Below are 19,761 nucleotides of genomic sequence, written 5' to 3'. Positions count from 1 at the left end.
GATCTAGCATACAGACTTTATTTCCAAACAAATTTCATTTATTTACATATACAAATGTTCAAAATTCATAGAGGCATTGATCACAAGCAGGTAGATTTTAGATATCAGCTTTGACATTTACAATGTAAATATATCGAAGCATTGGCAATCAAACACTGTGCTAGCTGTAGCCATTTAAACTCACATTCACCCTACTAGCTGCAGTCAGTGATACACACATACACACTGTAGAAACAGCAGTTATCAACCACACAAAAACCAGCTATCAAAGGTACAAGGTAAAATAAGTTGACTGTTGATGTTTTAAAATGTCTGAACCACAGGTGGCAAGGGGTTCTGCAAGGCTTTGTGTACTGAAATATCTCAGTTGTCAACATAAGAAAAAACTCAGCATCATTTACAACCAACATAATCTGTAGTCAGAACTAATTACATTCCCGGTTCTAATACTTTTCTCTCCATTTACACCATCAGTCTAGGCAATTTAAAATTAGATATCATTTGCTTATTCATAGAAAACTATCTGACAATTCAAAACCAATTCACTATAAATCCAACAATACTATATTATATTTATTCCTTTTTTAAACTATCACTATCAGGCAAAGGAAAAACTAAAATCACATTCGTACACAAGAGCAAACTGTACTATTTCCCCCCCCCCCCCCCCAATATCCTTTTGACATAGCCAGTATTCTCTGGCTTATTCACTGTCTCTGCTGTTAAAGTGTCCACCTGTTTCTGTAGCTCTCTGATCTGACTCTCCTGAATCTCTGTGACAGTGGTTAAAGTTTCTATTTTGGACTTGATGGTATTTAGTTCATTCCTTGCTTTCTCCTCCTTGGCTGCTTCTTTTTTGGAACTGCGTTGATACTCCATTCCCACGACAAGACAAGCCAGCCCAAAGACAACAAACTCCCCCAGCATTTCACCACCAAGTTCAATGGCTTCTTTTTCAGAGAGTCTTTCAACATTTTTCGCTTTACCCAGACCCATTATCCGGAGACGGAAGTTCACTTCAAACCAATGGTAAATCTGGGCCGGTGGCATACATATATATGTACGAAAAAAACGGGTGTGATTTCGCTCGTCTTTTAATTGAATTTGCAATTGGTTTACTAATCTGTTTTATAAAGAGGTAACCCAGTTAGATCCATGAGTTTTAACACTAAATCTAGACTAGAACTCTTCTGCTCATCCAGTGGCTATCCAACATCGTTACGAAGTAGCTCTTCCATCCCTACAAATTAAGTATTTAATGTAGAAAATGTTTTTCTTTTTAAATTAAAGTCAATTGATAATTCTAAAATATATCAAACATAAAGAGTAAAAAACTATTAGTATCAAGGTATAAATCTTTTTATTCAATCATTTTATTATAATTTTTTTAAAAAATGTTATAATTTTATTACTATCGAATGTATGTATAAAAACATAGTTGGCTGTTGTCTCCCCTGAAACATTTTAAAATATTTTTAAAGGGGAATAACTAAAGCTCAATAAGAAAATTTCAAACAATTCTAACCATTTACTAACAATGCATTGTTTAAACGTATGGAAAAATAATGCGTTACATTTCTGTAATAATTATTAAATATAAAATTTAGGAATATATTAACCTCTCTAGAGTTTATTTAGGCAGCTCTTCGGAAAGGGGGGGGGGGGGGCACCAAAGCCAGTCCATCCCCCCACACTTAACCGAAATAGAAAATATAGAAAATATAGACTTTAACAAGTGTGCGCCTCCCGGAAATTTAAGAAAACGGTGGTATTTGTTCTCGGATAATTTTATTTTGTTTATTATAGTATTTTTGTTTGAAAATTTAAATATATCTACTTTTTCACACAACAATTTGTTATTTAGGCCTAATTAAATCGTTATCTACATAATTTTTTTTCCTGTATTTATTTCATTACTGTGTCAAATGTTACATCGAATTTCCTCACTCCAATTTTTAATGCAAACTTCGTGTTTTGAATCATGCACCGCGTCTAGATAACACTTTTAAAATAAACTGGTAGTGATCTCCCCTAAACTTTCTCGAATATTCTTATATAAAACAACAGCGGATGGTAACTGGGGATATAGTTATGATTTTTAATCCATTTTAAATACTGAAACTTTTAAAAATAGAATAGAATCTCAGTAAAAAACAATTGCGCACCAAGCGAACGCCTAATAAAGGTGTGTATAATGGTGCGCAATAGTATTAGTACTTTAAAAATTTACATTAGTTTTTTGAGAAATCGGAAGTAGCGTAAATTACTACTTCCAGTCAACGGAAATTACTCAAAATTTAACAGAAGGTAGAGAATTAGATCTTTTACTTACATGTGAAATTTCATTTATCTATCTGAAATAGTACTCAAGTTATAGGCTTTTGAAAAATTCAAAGTAGAAAAAGTACCACTTCCGGTTGTCGGAAATCGCTCAAAAGTTGATACGGATCTACGATTTTAATATAATACTTATATATGAAATTTCATCAACCTAGCTGTAACGGTACTCAAGTTATCGTGTTTACACACGGACAGACACACACACAGACAGACACACACACACACAGACATACGGACAAGATTGCAAAATTATGTTTTTCCGTATCAGTGAGGTGTAAAACGTCGAGATTTGTAAAAATCTCGATTTTTTTTTTTGCACGATTACAATACTTTCTCTATACTACGTATATACGAGAAAGTAAAAATGATATTGTTTTTTTGTTTTTTTTTAAACCGCTGTCGTCTGTACATTTTTACGACGAACTCCGACTGTCTAAATTATGACCCAAACGTAACATTAATAAGAAGAACACACTCGGTGTTAATTTTAACAAAAGAATAAAACACAGAAAATAGCAGCCCTTTGAAGGGACGTGTTCGTCTGTGCTGGTACAAGAATTTTTGTACGAACAACAACGAAAACGTTTCACTCAGGTTGTTACTTGTGTTGTGGTGAAAACCATCTTTCAAAACGTCAGTCACTCTTTTAACTTGTTGACAGTGCTTTTTTCAGGCATCTCTGGAGGGAGGGGGGGGGGGGGATATTGCGCTCTCATCTACGAAGCACGCCCCCCCCCCCTCCCAGTAACTAAAGAAATGAACTTTAATAGAAAATATATACTTCTTTTATTGCCCCCTCCCGAGGTTTCAAGTACCCCACCCCCTTGGAGAAAATTTTCTGAAATAAATTCTTAGGTCGAGATGTCGTTAATTGGTTTTAAAATATTTTGAAACTTTGATACTACCTTACGTCAGAGGCGTAGCGAGGGGGGGGGGGGCGGGGTGTGTGGACCGCATCGGGTGACAACATTTAGGGGGGTGACACCAAGGCAAAACTTGAGGGGGGTGCAAATCGAAAACTTGAAAGTTTGTCCCCCGGGAAGGGTCGCTACGCCTCTGGGGGTGACACCATTAAGTGCCGCACCGGGTGACACCCGACCTCGCTACGCAACTGCCTTACGTCTATAACCCTTGGTTTTAAATTATTTTCTAACTTTGATACTACCATACGTCTATATAAGTCTATAACCCTCGGTTTTAAATTATTCTCTAACTTTGACACTACCATACGTCTATATCCCTTGGTTTTAAATTGTTTTCTAACTTTGATACTACCATACGTCTATATCTCTTGGTTTTAAACTTTTTCTAACTTTGATACTACCATACGTCTATATCTCTTGGTTTTAAATTGTTTTTTAACTTCGATACTACCATATGTCTATATCCCTTGGTTTTAAATTATTCTCTAACTTTGACACTACCATACGTCTATATCCCTTGGTTTTAAATTGTTTTCTAACTTTGATACTACCATACGTCTATAACCCTTGGTTTTAAATTGTTTTCTAACTTTGATACTACCATATGTCTATATCCCTTGGTTTTAAATTATTTTCTAACTTTGATACTACCATATGTCTATATCCCTTGGTTTTAAATTGTTTTTAACTTTGATACTACCATACGTCTATATCCCTTGGTTTTAAATTGTTTTCTAACTTTGATACTACCATATGTCTATATCCCTTGGTTTTAAATTGTTTTTTAACTTTGATACTACCACACGTCTATATCCCTTGGTTTTAAATTATTTTCTAAGTTTGATACTACCATATGTCTATATCCCTTGGTTTTAAATTGTTTTCTAACTTTGATACTACCATATGTCTATATCCCTTGATTTTAAATTATTTTCTAAGTTTGATACTACCATATGTCTATATCCCTTGGTTTTAAATTGTTTTTTAACTTTGATACTACCACACGTCTATATCCCTTGGTTTTAAATTGTTTTTTAACTTCGATACTACCATTTGTCTATATCTCTTGGTTTTAAATTATTTTCTAAGTTTGATACTACCATATGTCTATATCCCTTGGTTTTAAATTGTTTTTTAACTTTGATACTACCACACGTCTATAACCCTTGGTTTTAAATTGTTTTTTAACTTTGATACTACCATACGTCTATATAAGTCTAGAACCCTTGGTTTTAAATTATTTTCTAACTTTGATACTACCATATCTCTATATAAGTCTATAACCCTTGGTTTTAAATTTTTTCTAACTTTGACACTACCATACGTCTATATCCTTGGTTTTAAATTGTTTTTTAACTTTGATACTACCATACGTCTATATCCCTTGGTTTTAAATTGTTTTTTAACTTTGATACTACCATATGTCTATATCCCTTGGTTTTAAATTGTTTTCTAACTTTGATACTACCACACGTCTATATCTCTTGGTTTTAAATTATTTTCTAAGTTTGATACTACCATATGTCTATATCCCTTGGTTTTAAATTGTTTTTTAACTTTGATACTACCACACGTCTATATCCCTTGGTTTTAAATTGTTTTTTAACTTCGATACTACCATATGTCTATATCCCTTGGTTTTAAATTATTTTCTAACTTTGATACTACCATACGTCTATATCTCTTGGTTTTAAATTATTTTCTAAGTTTGATACTACCATATGTCTATATCCCTTGGTTTTAAATTGTTTTTTAACTTTGATACTACCACACGTCTATATCTCTTGGTTTTAAATTATTTTCTAACTTTGATACTACCATATGTCTATATCCCTTGGTTTTAAATTGTTTTTTAACTTTGATACTACCACACGTCTATAACCCTTGGTTTTAAATTGTTTTTTAACTTTGATACTACCATACGTCTATATAAGTCTAGAACCCTTGGTTTTAAATTATTTTCTAACTTTGATACTACCATACGTCTATATAAGTCTAGAACCCTTGGTTTTAAATTATTTTCTAACTTTGATACTACCATACGTCTATATAAGTCTATAACCCTTGGTTTAAATTATTTTCTAACTTTGATACTACCATACGTCTATATAAGTCTAGAACCCTTGGTTTTAAATTATTTTCTAACTTTGATACTACCATACGTCTATAACCCGTGTCCTTTCTTTCATTAGATTGACCTGAGTCGAGTCATCTCTGTCCACACAGGCACAGCCCACCCCCACTTCAACCAACAGGGCGACATGTTCAGCTACGGCTCCAACTTTGACCACAGAAAAGCTTACAACATCATACGAATTCCCAACATGAAAGGTAAGGGGAACAGGTGAAACAAAATTCTACCTGAGAACATAATGGGTTTGGTGTGCTTTCGACAGGTAGTACATTATTTGCATATGGCGTAAAGTTTTCGTAATTAAAAATATAAATAACTAGTATTATATGTGGTGCTTTAAAAAAATTTCGGGGCGATACAATGTTAATTCTTAACAAGTATTTCGGCCATTTTTGAAATGTTCACTGTTATATTCGAGATGTAAGTTAGGGTCTATATATGGAGGAAGATGTTGGAAATGGCGTGATGATTAGAAGATGTAGGTCGAGGGCGACACTTTTTTATCAATATAAATATACGTATGTAATTGTTGTAATATGGGTTGGGTTGGATGATAGTTAACTCATCTTATGTACCGAAATGTGTAGTTTTGTCCCTTTAAAGTTTGGCTAAATGAAATAAAATACTGACGTCATGATTAAATCAAAATACTAACGTCATGAGAGTCATGACTAAAAGAAAATTTTGACGTCATTACTTCAACACAATACTGACGTCATCATGCTCCACAGCTGACGCTGACCCGATGGCCAAGGCCGAGATTGTGGCCAGCGTGGCCAGCAGATGGCCCACGAACATCTCTTACAACCACAGTTTCGGCATGAGTGAGAACTACTACGTGGTTCTGGACCAGCCCGTGGCCTTCAACACCAAGAAGTTCCAGATTTCAAACGTCGACATGCAGGGCGTGGCAGGGACTCTGGTGCTCAGGAGGGGGGAGGCGGTAGGTCATTTGTTATCAGGATGGGGGGGGGGGGGGTAGGTCATTTGTTAACAGGAGAGGGGGTAGGTCATTTGTTATCAGGAGGCGGTAGGTCGTTTGTTAACAGGAGATGGGGGGTATGTAGGTCATTTGTTAAAAGGAGGGGGTAGGTCATTTGTTAACAGGACGGGAGGTAGGTCGTTTGTTAACAGGAGGGGGGGGTGGTAGGTCGTATTAACAGGAGGGGGAGTAGGTCATTTGTTAACAGGTAGGGGTAGGTCAATTTTTAACAGGAGGGGTAGGTAGGTCATTTGTTAACAGGAGGGGTGGTCATTTGTTAACAGGAGGTGGTAGGTCATTTGTTAACAGGAGAGGGGGGAGTAGGTCATTTGTTAACAGGTAGGGCTAGATCAATCGTTAACAGGAGGGGGAGGTAGGTCATTTTTTTAACAGGAGGTGGTTGGTCAATTGTTAACAGGAGGGGGAGGTAGGTAGGTCATTGGTTAACAGGAGGGGGAGGCGTTATGTCAATTGTTAACAGGAGGGGATGTATGTCATTTGTTAATAGGAGGGGGAGGCGGTAGATTTGTTAACTTAGAATACTGTGGGTATGTAATTTGTTAACAGGTGGGGGGGTAGGTCATTTGTTAACTTAGAATACTGGGGGGTAGGTAATTTGTGAATATAGAATACTGAGGTGGGGGGGAGGGGGAGCTTATGTTCGAAACGTGAGAGGAGGAACGGTAGGTAATTTGTTAAGCTAGAATACAGGGGTTCTTTGTTCTGAAAACGTGTTTGGAGGGGGGGGGGTTGTAGAGTGTGGATTGGTCATTTTTTTAAATAAAGAACTGTTGCATCGTGTGGTCGGAATGTGGTGGTGGTGGTGGAGGGGGTAGCTCATGTTTAAGCTACTAAACTACAGATAAGAATGTAGGTGTGGGGAGGGAGTGGGGTGTATAATCTGTAATCAAAAGTGTGTTTGTGTAGAAGAAAAAAAAGGGGGGTGGAGGGGTGGTACAGTAAATTAATGTAAAGTTAAGAAACAGTGAAAACATAAGGAAATAGGGGAGGGGTGCTATAGAATTTGTTAAGTCCCTTTTCTCGTACGTACCCATTAGTTCAGTTCAGCTGTGTTAAGTTACGCTTTTTAAAAACCATGTAAATAAATATAAACTTGATACCCTTTGAACCAACCCCAATTTGTGAACACTGTTGTGTCGACATTGGTAGTTTGATACTTAAAATTATGTTTTGGAAGCGTAGAATCATACAAATTGGGGGTGGTGGGGGGGAGGGGGTGATCTAGATTACAGTTAAAAAGAATGCTGAAATTTTTTTAGAAGGCTTGGGAGCTACCAAGAATGGATTAAATGTGCTGAGTAAATGATGTGTGTCCCAATGTTGTGAGCTGTTTTGTGAGCTGAGTTCAGACATACACAAACAGAAAGTTGTGAACGGTGGGGGATGTGGGGCCAATACAACAGGTGAGATGTGTTGGTCTGTTAGTCAGAGTTTCTTTCAGGCTTCTACCATTGTCCGCCCCCCCCCCCAAACCCAGAATATTTAGTCCGCCCCCCCCCCCCCCCCCTAAAAAAAAGGAGAACATTTTTCGAAAAGAAGACTGCTGTTAGTGTGTTACCAATGGACCATCAGTGCTAGCGAGAGAAGGTTCAAAGTTCAATCAGGGGACGTAATCCTTCTCAACTTCTCAGCTCCAGTTCCTCGTCATTGACCGCCGGACTAGCAAAAAAATCCCGGTGACCTACGAGACCAGCTGCGCTTTCGTTTTCCATTTCATCAACTGCTACGAGGAGGACGGTTATCTGGTAATCGATCTGGTCATTTACCACCGTATCGATGCCATCCTGGACCTGTATTTGGAGAGGATGAAGAAATCGGATTTCAAATACCAGACGCGGGATCGTTTGCTCGATTTGTGCTGCCTCTCAACGTAGAAAATGTAAGTTGATGTTCACTAGATCTAGATTATTCATTAGACTTCCGCAATGTTCTAATAGCTGGAATTGTCAGCAAATATTCGCCAACACTAAAGCTAACCCAATATCTATCTTTAGTTTTAAATTACCAATCCGATATGCAACCTTTTTTTTCCCCAAAAAACATTTTCTCCTTTTTCTGGTTCGTATTTGTGGAACATTCTTCCTCATAAAATAAAACTGATATCTGAAAATATATTAAAAACTAAACTAAAACAACTACTTCATGACCTCCTAAACATTGCAACATTTCTCATTCATCGATCACATTCTCATCCTATCCCAATGTGTAATATTTTATTCCAAATTTTTTAATGCGGTGTTACTGCTGTCTTTACCACTCAATGGAGGCGAGCGAGTTGACGAGATTCCTTCTATAATGTTGTTGATATGGAATAAAAACGTGCTTTTTAGATTTAGACCGTAAAAAAAAATAAAAAATAAAAACTTAAGCCTAAAATTAATTTAGAAATTTTATATTTTTAGAATAAATGCTATAAAAGTTGCAAATCCAGAGAACTTGAAAATAATTTGTTGAGTTTAAGGCTACATTTCTATTTATTTTCATCAAGCCTAAGTTATAACCGGATGTTTCACTTTCGTAAGACAAATATTGATTGGCTGTGCAGTAACTTAGTGATCGATAACTATTTGTTTACAAACCTTTGCAGATCAAGTTTTTAAATAACAATGCAAATTTAAAACCCCATGACCTAGTTTTCTATTTTTAGTTTACAATGTGTACAATAAAATCAATGGCGGCCTATCCAATAGCAGGATGCCATTGTTTATGTCGCCATTACACGTGAAAACCAAATTGTTTTTGCTTTTTTTTTTATTTTTATTTAGTTACCGAAAATATTATAAACATCAAATACATCCAATCGTTAGTAAAGTCCGAAAAAAACCAGACAGGCAGGATTTTATAACCATATTAATTGTAACTACTCTGTGCATGATTTTTAAATGAATTTATACACCTCTCAAATACCTTTGAGACTTTTCTCGCTGGTGTCCATTGCTTTTTAGCGCAATTTCCATTCTGGAGAATTGCGTTTATTAACTCGTCATTATGGAAATGGATGGATGGGTGAATGAATGAATGGATGTATGTGTGTCCGCAGCTTTAAGTCGTATCTCCTCCTCAACGAAGCAATAACGAGGACTAGTTTCAAAAGCAATTATGTTTAGCAAGTTACGAGGATGAACATAGGCCAAAAAAAATCCGGGTTTCTTTCATGGATTTCCCGTAAAAGCAAAAAACCCTCGAAAAAATGCAGTTTTTTGCCCATATCTCGGCAACCAGACCACTTAGCTACTTGAAACATGTACCCAGTAGCGTACGCAGGGGGGGAGCAGGGGGAGCGGCCGCTCCCCCTCTGGCCATTTTCAGCAAAGTGGCGCCTTTTTGGAAACTTTTTAAACTCAAAGTTTTAAACAATGATTTTTGTTAAAAAATTATTTTTGGTCGGCACGTCTATGTAAATCACAAGATTTCTTTTCATGCAGCAATTAAGCAGAATTGTACTAGTCTAGTAGTGTCTACGTTTACAACACGTATTAACAGCTGTATCAAGTTAGTCATTCTAAAAATAACCATTACGATGCATTGCAATTTTAAAAAACCTCTACGGGTAGTATACCACTTGGCAAGAGGGGTGTTAAGTTTAAGGCAACTGTATAATGTATTTGCTTAAGAATAATTGATCTAGAAAATATTATACATAAATCTTCACACATAATTACTTTATATATACATTTTTAATAGTGTAATTAGTTTTAAAAAATTACAATACAGACACAAATACAACTGATGTGGCACCTCTATTTAAATTTATTTATGGGCAAACTGCGTAGTGGTGGGGAAATTTTGACACGGTCAACAACGTCATCACGATGAAGTAGTAGTATTATGACAGTTTGAGCGATAGTGATTACGATTACAAATTATATGAAACAGTTACAACCCCCTCCCCCCCTTCCCCCCCTCATGGACCCCTCTGTAAAAAAAAATATTGTCATAATACCACTGCTACTTATTTAAATCTATTTCTGAATCAGTATATATGTGTAATTGAATATGTATGTTTAGAACAGTCATCTAAAAACTGATGCTATGTTCACTCTGAGTTGGTTATCCCACCCACCCCACCCCCACCCCACACACCTCACCACCACAATTGTGTAGAGCGACATTAATGTCACACCTAGGTATACACTGGAATGGATAATTGACCTAAAGTGACCGGACAGTGGTGAATGTAGTTGAACCCCCCCCCCCAACCCACCCCGAACTGATCTGTTAAGTACATTTGGGAAAACGCGTAACGATGTACCAAATTACCATGCCGCCAGAAGCATAGCTTTGGAAACAGGTAAAACTCTGTGAATATTGTTTTTGCAATTACCCGTAAAAAGGTGTGTGATCAATACAATGATCTAACCCATACCTGATCACTATGTTACAAAATGATCTTTAAAGAACACAAAAAGCAGTAGTTAATTAAAAGATGTATGATCTGAACTACAAGACCGATATTGTAGATTAATGTAAGCTATTATTCCGAATGTTATTCTACATATTTTAAAGCGTGTTTATATACCAACTCTCATTTAAAAAACGTCCATTATGCTGTAATAATTTAGCATTAATGATGACGATATATTTAATTCTGATTGTAGACAAAATATTTTTGTAAACACGAATACTGTTAAACAACTTTATTACATTCTAAAGTAACGAGCCGACCCGCGGTGTATCATACGCCGCTATTTAGTTGTTTTTTCTACTTTTCAGTAATTCATAATTTGTGAATTCGTCAGTACCAATGCTGCCACTGAAAATATTTGCATTAAAACAATAACCCCCCCCCCCCCCCCCCCCCGTGAAAGCAGCCTCCTCTTAGGTACCTCCTCTAAGTTTAAAATAGTTTCAAACTGAATTATCTGCCCCTAATAGCCGTCACCAAACCCGGCTCTACGATTGTTTTATAAATATTTAGCGTGAACTACAACTCACTTGACTATGTGAGGGGAATGGGGGTGGGGGGGGGGGGGTGGTAGCGATAGAGAGGAAGAGAGGGGACTGCAAGGCGCGCGCCTGCAGCTTGTTTTCTAACGTCTCCCAGAAGAGAATTATATATATAGATAGATTATTGATTTGTTTTGACATTTGTAATTAAATATGTAGATATATATATACATATTTATACTAAGAGAGAGATTATTTCCCCTATTTCGTATGTCTTAATTAATTAATGTCCCAGGAATTATTATGTTAAATTTTTTTTACAAGAATTACATAACAGATTGTGTTGCGTGTATTGTTTTTGGTTGTATTGTATATATATATATATATATATATATATATATATATATATATATATATTTGTTGTTTAGATTGATACATTTGTGTTTTGTCGGCCTACATTGTGTGTTTTTTTCTTATTTCTTCAAGTGCTACTTACAATTTATTTTACATCATAACTATATATAGTTACTAGATAATACACGTATATAGAACGTGTTAAAAATTCGACGCCTTTTTTTTTGCTCATTTCGCTCCCCCTACAAAGAAAACCTGGATACGCCTCTGCATGTACCAATCGATTCCTGCCATAATTTAGAACAATATTGCCGAAGATAGTTTTCAAAAATATCCTTTCGTTCGGTCACAAAAAGTTTTTGAATTAATTAAAATATTGACCGACTTAGTAGGCATTTTTATCCAACCACACCACACGCGTCATCACGTTCAATGGCTGCGCCATCGCGTTCCATGGCTGCACCATCACGTTCAGTAGGCGCGCAATGGTTTTTAGTCATGTAACTCTATTGTAAATAAAACATGTAAAATACTGAAATTTTATTTAATAAAAAACGTTTTAATAACTAACCAATGGTTTTACTAACCCTGCTCTTGATTTACGCTACGACAGAGCTATTTTTAGATAACATAAGGAAATTGCGCTAAAATTGTCACTAGACTTTTTTTAATTACTTGTTTTAAATTGTGTTTTTTTAAAAACGGCCAATGTAAAAAAGGCCTCCGTTATTGAATAAAATTGAACATGAATAGCTTACACAATTACATTTAAAACTCAAAATTTTCCCCAATCCATAATTTTGAACATTTAAGGCAATAAATATATTACTACAGTATGTCAATATTATTGAAATTTTATTTTTTTAAATTCTATATAGATTCAGATGCTAAATATGAGATGTAAAAACGAGGGAAAACCTCTTATAATCATCGGTTCTGACACTCATTTTTAACCCTACTGTATTTGTTCCGTTTCTAACATTTACTTCATCTTTTTTAAGTTACCAAACTACTAAATAGAGCCATTGTTGTGTCTACTCTAAAGTTTTCAATCGAACGTTTACTCGATCTATTTATAGGCCCCACGTGATATCAATCTGGTCGGCTTGCCTCACTCCAAGGCCACGGCTATAATCGACTACGACGCCAGGAACGTCGTCAGCTTGACGCCAGATTTTTTTACACCCGGTGAGTTCTTTAGTTGCCAGATAGTGGAATAAGTTTTTGTGAGCTGTGTTGAGGTTAGATAGCAAAGTACAGCGCGCGATCTCTAGTGATTAAAGTCTCGAGTTCGGTTCCCCGGTCCGGCTTTGTCGTGTTTGGCCGTGTCGTGATTAGCCTTGTGTTTAGCCTTGTGTTTAGCCTTGTGTTTAGCCTTGTGTTTAGCCTTGTGTTTAGCCTTGTGTTTAGCCTGTTATTTAGCCTTGTCGTGTTTAGCCTTGTCGTGTTTAGCCTTGTCGTGTTTAGCCTGGTCGTGTTTAGCCTGGTCGTGTTTAGCCTGGTCGTGTTTAGCCTGGTCGTGTTTAGCCTGGTCGTGTTTAACCTATATATTACAGTTTTCTACTTTAAAAAATTGGCTGGAGTAACCAGTTATATACAGCAGTCACCTAAAAACGATAATTCCCTCATCCAGTGTTTCTTTCAGGCATTTCTTCTGGGTGGGTGTCTTATCCCCCTCACCGAAGCACGTCTACCCCCCCCCCCCCCCCTTTTCTCCGAACGGAATAGAATTTATATAGAAAATAAATATATACTTCAACCAGTGTCCTCCCTCCCCTTCCACCTCGGAGAAAAGTCTGAAAGAAACCCTGCGCTCATCGGTGTAATGTAATTATTCTTTGAATAAGCGTTATAAAGGCGGACCCAGGGTATAGAGCGACTTAGCCTAATGAGGTCATCGGCTTATCTATTTACACTAGTAGTGTGAAAAAATGAGGCGATTTCGCAACGTTGTGTTACATACTACATCAGATTAACCTCATCAGAGTAGTCTCATCAGAGTAACCTCATCGGATTAACCTCATCGGATTAACCTCATCGGATTAACCTCATCGGATTAACCTCATCGGATTAACCTCATCGGATTAACCTCATAGGATTATCCTTATCGGATTATCCTTATCGGAATATCCTCATCGGATTATCCTCATCGGATTATCCTCATCGGATTATCCTCATCGGATTATCCTCATCGGATTATCCTCATCGGATTATCCTCATCGGATTATCCTCATTGGATTATCCTCATACGATTATCCTCATACGATTATCCTCATACGATTATCCTCATACGATTATCCTCATACGATTATCCTCATACGATTATCAGAATAACCACATCTCATTTATCACATCTCTTTAACCTCGCCTCATTACCATCTTCTAATTAACCTTATCTCACTAATCCCATCTCATTAATCTTGTCTCATTAACCTCTTATCCTGCGACTGTTTCCATATCCCAGAGAAGATCACCATGGAGCTGCCCCGGATCAACTACCCAATGTGTGCAGGACGCAAGTATAGATACGCCTATGGAACCTCTGTGTTCAGCGACTTCTATAGGGTGAGTCTCAATACGCTACACAAAAATCCTCTTCACTAAGTTTTGTTTTTACGTCTCATTGTTCCTGCAATGTGGGTCTTGTACTCTGTTATCAGATGGGTTATATGTCAGTAATTACTAACATATTTTACTATAGAAACTGATAGAAGCCGATCGTTTTTTAAAGCTCATATTCCTCCATTTCTAAGTACCAGCGGCGAAGCCTGCCTAAAGACATGCATGGAAAATAAAATAGGAAAATTTTCCCTCTTCTTAAACACACTCATAGGGGCCTACATGGTTTAATCTTTTTAAAAATCACTATAATAGTGTTTAATATTGTTACCTCTCCCCCTATCACTCTTCTTGGTTTGTTTTGTTTTTTTGCATTTATTTGGTTGTTCCCCTTTACACACTAACATCCATTTATTTTTCTACTATTCTTCTACTGCTTTCGTTGGCTGTATTTTTTTTTTCTTGATTTTTTTGTGGATAATTTCCATAGCTGTTTGTAGTTATGCATAGCCCCCCCCCCCCCCCCCCCATTCATCAGAATAATTTCCCGACAATTTTCAAAACCTATTTTCGTTCCCATCAGCTGGTGAAACTGGATACCCAAGAAAAGACAGTAAAACAATGGCGGCTAACCCAGTACTACTATCCTGGGGAACCCATCTTTGTCCCCACCCCTGGTGCTATCGAAGAAGACGACGGTACATTTCTACTTATATTAATTTATATTATATACACCAATTTACATATACGGGGAAAAATGTGTTAATTGTGGTTATGTCCCTTTATCTTCAGGTGTTATTCTCTCCCCTGTCTTGTGTGAAACATTAGAAGAACCGTCATTTCTGCTCGTCCTAGACGCTCGTTCATTCACGGAAATCGCACGCGCATACATCCCGAGCAATGTTAAAATGAGTATGACATTCCATGGGACTTTCTGCGGCAGCAAAAACCCGCCTCGAGACAATTTACCGGATGTTGTCGACATTCACTTGTGACAAATTTATTTTTAACTTTTCACTGCTTGCAAGATTGTAACATTACATATTGATTTTTTTTTATTTATCTATTTTGTTTAATACATACTATTCCTCTATCGCGTTCCGTGTAAAACAGGTCATATATATATATATTATATATTATGCTGACGCAATGTGGATGTAAGAAGTATGTTTATAACTTTTGTAAGCGAATTTAACTTAAGAAGAAAAGCGTAAAGTAATCCTATATGGAAAGAGAAGCAATAAAAGGCTTAACATGCTCAGTTGTGTGCATATAAATAATACAAAATTTGAATATTTTTGACCCGTCCAGTCCTCACCCCAACCTCATGTTATGTAAAACAACGTTTTGACGGGACCGTTTTTGGAGGTGCACCGTAAAACAATATATACATTTATACGCCGTGATTTTTAAAATAAGGAATTCATTTCGTTACAAAGAATATCAGATACGGGAGATGTTTTTAAAAAACCGCTTCACCCCTGTTCAATTACTCCAATCACACCCACCCCCTGTTAGTGTACCACGACTACACAGTGGCGTCGCTAGGTCGGGTGTCACCCGGTGCGGCACCTCGTGGAGTCTACCTAGACCTATAATTTAAATATGTCATATACACGTAGATGTAGGCTATGTGTATAAGCATATGTTTATGTATGTTTATACCGGGTTTTTTTTTTCTAAACATAATACAATTTGGGAAGCTACGCACTTTTGTACTGAATCGCTATTTCTAATGTATAGGAAAATTAGTTCTATGGTGACCAAGGAGATATGTTCAACGTTTGAATTAGCTCATTACCTTTTAGTTCGTTTTGATCAGTACATTGCTTGTTTGTGAAAGTTATTATCGGTGTCACCCCCCCCCCCCCAGAGGCGTAGCGAGGGGGGGGGGGCGGGGGGACATATGTCCCCGGGCGCCGACCTTAGGGGGGTGGGGGCGCCAAATTGAAAGTTCGAGGGGGGGGTGCAAATCGAAAGTTTGTCCCCGGGCGCCGGGAAGGGTCGCTACGCCTCTGACCCCTCCCCCCCCCCCCCACACCTCCTCCCTTTTTGCCTAATAGCGTCAATTTGTGCACGTAATTATATTAATCCCCCTATTAATTCAAGTGGAAAAAATAAACATCGTTTTAATAATAAATTATTATGTCATAGCACCCCCACCCCGTTGTTAATTGACTTGTTAGTTATTTTTTCCCTTCTGTAAATGTATTAGTTAGTGCCACTATCCCCCCTCGGTGATAGCTTTTATTTGTCACATAATGTAATAGCAACTATGTTGATCTACAGTCGGTTATTAATACAGCTGAAAGCAGCATCGGCTTCTCTATAGTTAGCATGTATACGTCATAGTGTCACCAAAAGACTATCTAACTTTAATTAATCATTAAACAGGCAAAAATATTTTTTCTTCTGTTCATTTTGCAATTCTTTGTATTGGTGTCACACCCTGTATGTTGTCACCCGGTGCGATCCGCACCACCCGCCCCCGCCTTGCGGCGCCTCTGCGATTACAAACTGTCCTCAAACATGATTTTGTAGATAGAATTTTTTTTTAAATGTTTATTTATCAACAATCAATAATTTAATGTATATTCTTGAAATATGGATGGAATTTAACTTCGAATACCCAACAATTAACATTACCCTGCAAGATTTCATCACCATGTACGCAAGTCTACAAATTAAGCGATTGATTTAGCTATTAGTTTTCTATTTCGACTATATTAAAATAATTCCTAAATGTATATAGTATGAGAATCAAACAAATAAACACTTTTTAACACAAATGTATATTAACATAATTTTTAAAAATGTTTTATCATTACAAGCCTATATTAATTTTTTTTTCAGTATTTTATATTTCTTGTGATTACTGTTTTAGGTTGTTCCCCTTTTGTTAAATTAACAATTTGGAATTTGCTTAATTAAATTTAGAAACAAGACAGCATCAAATAATGTATAAATTCAAAATATTTATTACAATAACAGGTTATCTACGTGTATGGAATAATAATTAAATGCATCGATATACTAATTATTATTGGAAATTTAAATATCACTCAACCCCCATGACGAAAATATTTCCAAATGGACTTTTTCTTTTACTTATTTTACATAACTTATGGGATTATTTTTTCTTCACTAGTTTTATTACGACAGATTTTGTTCAAATGAATCAGCAGAAACAATCTCTCTCCTTAGCCGTTAGCACTAAAAAATGTGACGAGTCATCTTTGTGAGTCTATCCTGTGGTGGAGCCAGCATCATGAAGGGTGCTATTAGCCAGCAGCGCAAATCATTTTTATCAATATAAATATAGATTCTATGTGTATCAAAATATAAAATGGTTTGTGAAAAATCGTGAAATCATCCAGGATACTAATAGTTTGTAGTTATGTCCCTTTAATTAGGAAAAAAATGAAATTGGGGCTACACTTTCCCCATATTAATAAAAATATAATAGCTAAGTATAAAGGGGTCGTCCATAAATGAAGTCACACTCGAAGGGGTGAGGGGGGGGGGGGGGGAATCCGTAATTTTGTGACGGTGTGTGATAAGGGAAAAGGGGGGGGGGGGGGGTCAAATGGTGTGAAGTCGCACTTTTACATAATTAAAAAATCAATGTTAGAAAACTAGTTTTAGCCGTTATTTCGCGTTTTAGAAAACTGTTTTAATAAATTATACTAGGAATTGGTTAAAATACTCTGTTGACAGTGTTCAGTCAAGATTTTTGGAAAAATTTCGATCTTTTAAGAAACTGAACTATAATTTTTAAGGGGTGGGGGAGGGTTGAAGGCTGAGGTGTGACGTCATTTAGGGGGGTGTCTGGCTTTTTGTGACGATGTGTGACAGAGGGCAGGTTAAAATCGTCAAAAAAAATGCGTGACGCTATTTATGGATGAACAAACAGGTTTTAATTCAATGCCAGTCAGCCAACTCAGTATTATCTAGTCATCAATGAAAAGTATCCAATTTTGTAGTTCTTTGCACTGAGTGGAAGATGCAAAACCAGGATAAAATAATAAAAATAAAAAATAAAAATACCAATGCTCAATGTAAATCTTTATTCAGGTCTTTGTGAAAACAAAAAAGAAACAACCTAGGTTAGAAATTTAATATAACACTTTAAAATTTGAGTGGGCAAAGCTACACCAAACAGTGTTGTAAAGAGTAGGAGCATAAAATGAAAGAAAGACTAGATATAATTATAATAGCCAGAGTTTGTGAGGTGTTAGTTAATGATTTTAACTTTAATTTTCTTTACTAGAAATACTAGAGATATTGTTCATAATTACATTAGAAATCAGATGGTAAATAATTAAAACATGAATGGTGATTGTATCACACAACTTTATGATAAAGGCCTCTAAAAGAAAAAAAACATGAGAAGAATAATTAGGTGTTAAAAAAATTAATTATAAAACAGGTTGGAAAAAAAATATACAACCATCAGTATTTTTTTTAAAATTATAACCTTAGTAAAAATCTCATGTGGTAAAAATTAACTGCTGAGAATTCTATCCAGGTTAATTATGTGAAGGAGACAATTTTTTTTTCACTGTCCATTTCATTAATCTCATTAAATCATCAATGGTTGTTTCCTTTCATCTTCTAAAGCCCCCTCACTAAGCCAAGGGCATTTTAATACTTTCCTTATTTAACAGATTAAAGGATTTAAAATAGAATTCTTTGATCTGTAAACAAAAAAGTAGATTAAATTGAAAATTTTTATTACATCGTAGTAAAACCAGATATGTCAGAAACCATTAAAATTGTGGAGTTAACACAGAGTAAAAATATTTTTAACAAACAATTTGTTTCATAGTAATAGTGTATATATAACAATGGTCTTTCAACAAAGTGGCCACTACTCTTCAATTACTACATTTCTAAAACACAAACAAAACTTACAAAATATTTTTTAGAATACGTTTTCTTATTCTCTATTTAAATTTAAAACTGTATTTGAAACTTAATTAAGTACATAAGAGTTGGGTGTACATGTACATAAACAGATATTTAAAATCAGCTATATATATATATATATTTCATGTAAACAGAGTGTAGATGTGTTCTAAAAATTACCTAGTCACCTGATCAGAGTCATGTGATCAAAGTAAAAATAAATAATTATGCAAACCAAAAAAAAAATATGTAGAGATTCCATTTGGAACTAAAAGAATTCCAAAAAGAAAATTCATTTTGTCATTATGTTTCATAACTTCATGTACAAAGTAAACAAAAAAAAGTAGTTGAGCTGTACAAATGAAAACTACAGTAACCGGCAGATCAATGTAAAAAATACATCAACAAGTTCCAAGTGTGGATTCGTCTGCACTATGAGACATCAGAAATGTGCTTGGATTACAATAACAATTCAAAAATCATTACTTTTAAAAATAGTGAAGTGAATGGAATGCCAATATAAATAAACCAAATCACACCTGGTTTTTTTTTAAAAATGTAAACAAAACAAAAATAATAGCTTACATAGAAGCATTTTAAGCTCACATATAGTTTCAGGTAACATACAAGTATTTTAAGCTTACATTATTAGC

At 35.8% G+C, this 19,761-nt stretch overlaps 1 protein-coding gene across 1 annotated transcript in view; it reads left to right on the top strand.

The window, feature by feature from the left end:
- LOC131946175 (carotenoid-cleaving dioxygenase, mitochondrial) overlaps positions 1–15,341 on the top strand; it is a 35,855-nt gene extending 20,514 nt beyond the window's left edge. Inside the window, exons 4-10 of the mRNA XM_059306825.1 lie at positions 5,456–5,594; positions 6,129–6,340; positions 8,064–8,279; positions 12,721–12,829; positions 14,106–14,206; positions 14,784–14,898; positions 14,993–15,341. Coding sequence (XP_059162808.1) covers positions 5,456–5,594; positions 6,129–6,340; positions 8,064–8,279; positions 12,721–12,829; positions 14,106–14,206; positions 14,784–14,898; positions 14,993–15,195 — 1,095 coding nt within the window. The 3' untranslated portion in view covers positions 15,196–15,341. The remainder of the gene's footprint in view (positions 1–5,455; positions 5,595–6,128; positions 6,341–8,063; positions 8,280–12,720; positions 12,830–14,105; positions 14,207–14,783; positions 14,899–14,992) is intronic.
- The last annotated feature ends 4,420 nt before the right edge of the window (positions 15,342–19,761 follow it).

This window comes from Physella acuta, unplaced genomic scaffold (assembly GCF_028476545.2).
Source record: "Physella acuta isolate Inbredline_101_S28 unplaced genomic scaffold, ASM2847654v3 ptg000547l, whole genome shotgun sequence".
NCBI lineage: Eukaryota > Metazoa > Mollusca > Gastropoda > Physidae > Physella > Physella acuta.
Note: the sequence above shows the minus strand (reverse complement) of the source record. Positions and strands in the feature narration are given on the sequence as shown.